General features: G+C 42.5%; 1 protein-coding gene across 1 annotated transcript; it reads right to left on the bottom strand.

Moving 5' to 3' along the window:
* Nucleotides 1-676: 676 nt before the first annotated feature.
* Nucleotides 677-2,311, bottom strand: TCIM (transcriptional and immune response regulator). The gene has a single exon (XM_053578776.1). It carries the CDS (start codon nt 1,911-1,913, stop codon nt 1,590-1,592), a length of 324 nt encoding a protein of 107 aa, XP_053434751.1. The 5' UTR covers nt 1,914-2,311; the 3' UTR covers nt 677-1,589.
* Nucleotides 2,312-2,775: the final 464 nt, after the last annotated feature.

A 2,775-nucleotide genomic window follows, 5' to 3' on the forward strand; every position in this document is an offset into this window, starting at 1 on the left:
TGCCTCAGCCTCCCAAGTAGCTGGGACTACAGGCACCCGCCACAACGCCCGGCTATTTTTTGGTTGCAGTTCAGCCGGGGCCGGGTTTGAACCCGTCACCCTCAGTATATGGGGCTGGCGCCTTACCCAGTGAGCCACAGGCGCTGCCCAAAACGTGTTTCTTAAATGCTCAATTTCTGTGGAATTATTCTTTCTGCACAGCAGACACTGACATATGCCTTCCTAGAAATATTTTATAATATTATAATTTTATGAGGACATAAAAAGAGCTGGTATTGTTACTCCTATAGTTATGTTAAATAAAGTGATAACCCACAGACTCTTGACCACAATTCAGGCTCTAAACCCCAAATATGTCCATTGCTGCTATAATCACTGAGGAAAAAATTCAAAACCATGAAGAGAAAGCCTTTTAAAACTCTCTCTTTGTGGGCACATAAACAGCAATGTTGTCAGGGCAATCCTTGAATTTCTGTAACTATCTCTTACATTCCAAGATAGAGAAACTTCCCACATATTTGAAGTAAGACTTTGTTTTGAAAACGTTTGATACTTCATGTAAAGCTACTCAAAAAATACTTTAATTTTTATAGACAAAACTTTAAGAACATTTATAATAATCAAAATGTATCATTTTTTTTTCCTTTTAGACCAAGTATCACAGACCAAAACCAGCCTAGTATATAATAATTTATTATAGTTGCGTATCACTTGCCATGTATAATAAATTACAGAAACCATAGCGTCTTTATAAACTACTGACTACACCACATTCACTCCCTAAAGCTGACTGTTATAACTGTATGAAATTTATTTAGATTATGTTTTAGCATTAGTCAGAAGACAAAAAACATTAGAAAGTTTTTTCACAGTACTCTGGATTTATAAAGGACCCCATCATTTTAACCTTAGTGCAACCCGTTTGAAAAGTATAAAAACCCTTTACAAACCAAAAGGTGCGTGTAGTTTTACTGAGCTGACACTAAAGGTATCTTGGTTGTCTTGGATTTTTACTTATCATCCGTGCAGTGTACCCTCCCAGTCATTGCAATAAATGCAAATAAATAATTAATCACCCATATCTAAAATGCTATACCAACATCGAGGCTTGGCAACATTTCAAACATTCAAAAAAGTTCAGTACACGATTTATGCGTGGGATCCTATCTCTCTGTTCAGCCTCTCCCTCCCCTCTCCCCCTACCCAGTTTGATTAAAAAAAAAAAAAGTTCAGTTTAAATATAAGTCCTGGGGCCTGACAAAGTGACCCTGGATATATGTCATCTCCAGCCATCTGCTTTCTCCTTCCATCTGTCCAGACTCTGCTATCAGCATCAATCCTCGCCTGCAGGGAAAGTTTTCGAATCTTGCTGAAGGCATTTTGTTCTCCACTGTAACACCACAGGCATGAAACTGGCTGGGGTCTGTAACTGGCCTGTCCGGCTCCTCCTGTCCCTTCCAGCCTGGGAGTCCTGACAGAAGAGAAGCTGGCCAGGCAGCTGCCACACGCTGCCTTTGCTAGAATCTCACAAACTCACTTGGTCTTTGAATGTCCGTCTTTGGATAATGTCCTTATCCATTCTCTTGCCCTCAGTGAACTTTGATGGAATATTTCCGCAGTTTCAGAAACTGGAAAAGCTTGTCTTTCGTCCTCTTTTTCAGGGCCATCAGGGCTCGCGTTTTCTCCTCCAAATCTTGATCTATGGCAAAAATGATCTTAGCTCTCTCCTCTGCTTTCTTGTCTCCGGAGTTTTTGAAGAGCCTCTGCAGCGATTCTTGGTCTATGTTTTCAAAGATGTTGCCCACGGCTTTCTTGCGAGAGGCTGTGTCGAAGTGGTAGCCGTGGATGGATGGGCTGACCCTCAGTGAGGTGGACATGGTGGTGATGGCTCGATGGCTCAGCTTTGCTCTCATGGACGTAGGGATCTTCTGGAATGCAGCTCTCAGGCTCTCCAGAGACTGTGTGTAGCAAAATCATTCCGGGACTGCTATTTAAAGTGTGAACAAAAGCTCCAGGCTCAGATTACACTGGTGACATCAGAGTGATCTCCAGGAAGAGGTTTAACAGTTGAGTTGCCAATATGCTGTTCTCCTGTAAAATGCTCCTTAAAGCAACATTTCAGCATGTTTGGTGAGTGATCAGAGCCGTTTCAGCATGTCCAGTGATCAGGGCCAAGCTTTGAGTATTTCTTTTTATTTCATGTGAGGCGATGGGATTGCATGCCCTTGGCCCCTTCTTAAAATATAGCTGAAAACAGGTAACTGTGATGATAAAACAAAAACAAGGTGGCTCAGACTTTCAAAATCTTTCCAAACAGCAATCGGAACAAGGGGTTCTGCTAACCTCAGGACAGTGTAATTCCCAGAGAAGTTTGCAAAGGGCCCTGCAAACACCTGTCAGTCTCTCCCAGTGCCCTTTGGCCCCCCGTCAGCCCTGGCACCCCTTCAACTCCTGCCTTAGGGAGAGAAAGTGGAGCAAATCAAGGATAACACTCTCAGTTATGTCAGACGACAGAGGGGTTTATAACCACAAAATGCTGACGTGACACAACCCGAAACCGTGATTTCTCAGAGACCGTCTGCAAGTGCCAATCTGCTGTCCCTGAATGCAACTGTAACTTAATAACAGTAATAACAGTAGATGGCATTTTCCTAGGCTTGTGTCTACAGCAATAATAATCTCCAGCGAGGGGGTAGGAAAGTTAATCCGGTGTGTTATGTGCATAGGACAGAAAAGGAATGAGTTGACCTTTTGTTCTAAAAATTTATTTTGGCA

The sequence above is a fragment of the Nycticebus coucang genome, chromosome 24, assembly GCF_027406575.1.
Source record: "Nycticebus coucang isolate mNycCou1 chromosome 24, mNycCou1.pri, whole genome shotgun sequence".
NCBI classification, from domain to species: domain Eukaryota; kingdom Metazoa; phylum Chordata; class Mammalia; order Primates; family Lorisidae; genus Nycticebus; species Nycticebus coucang.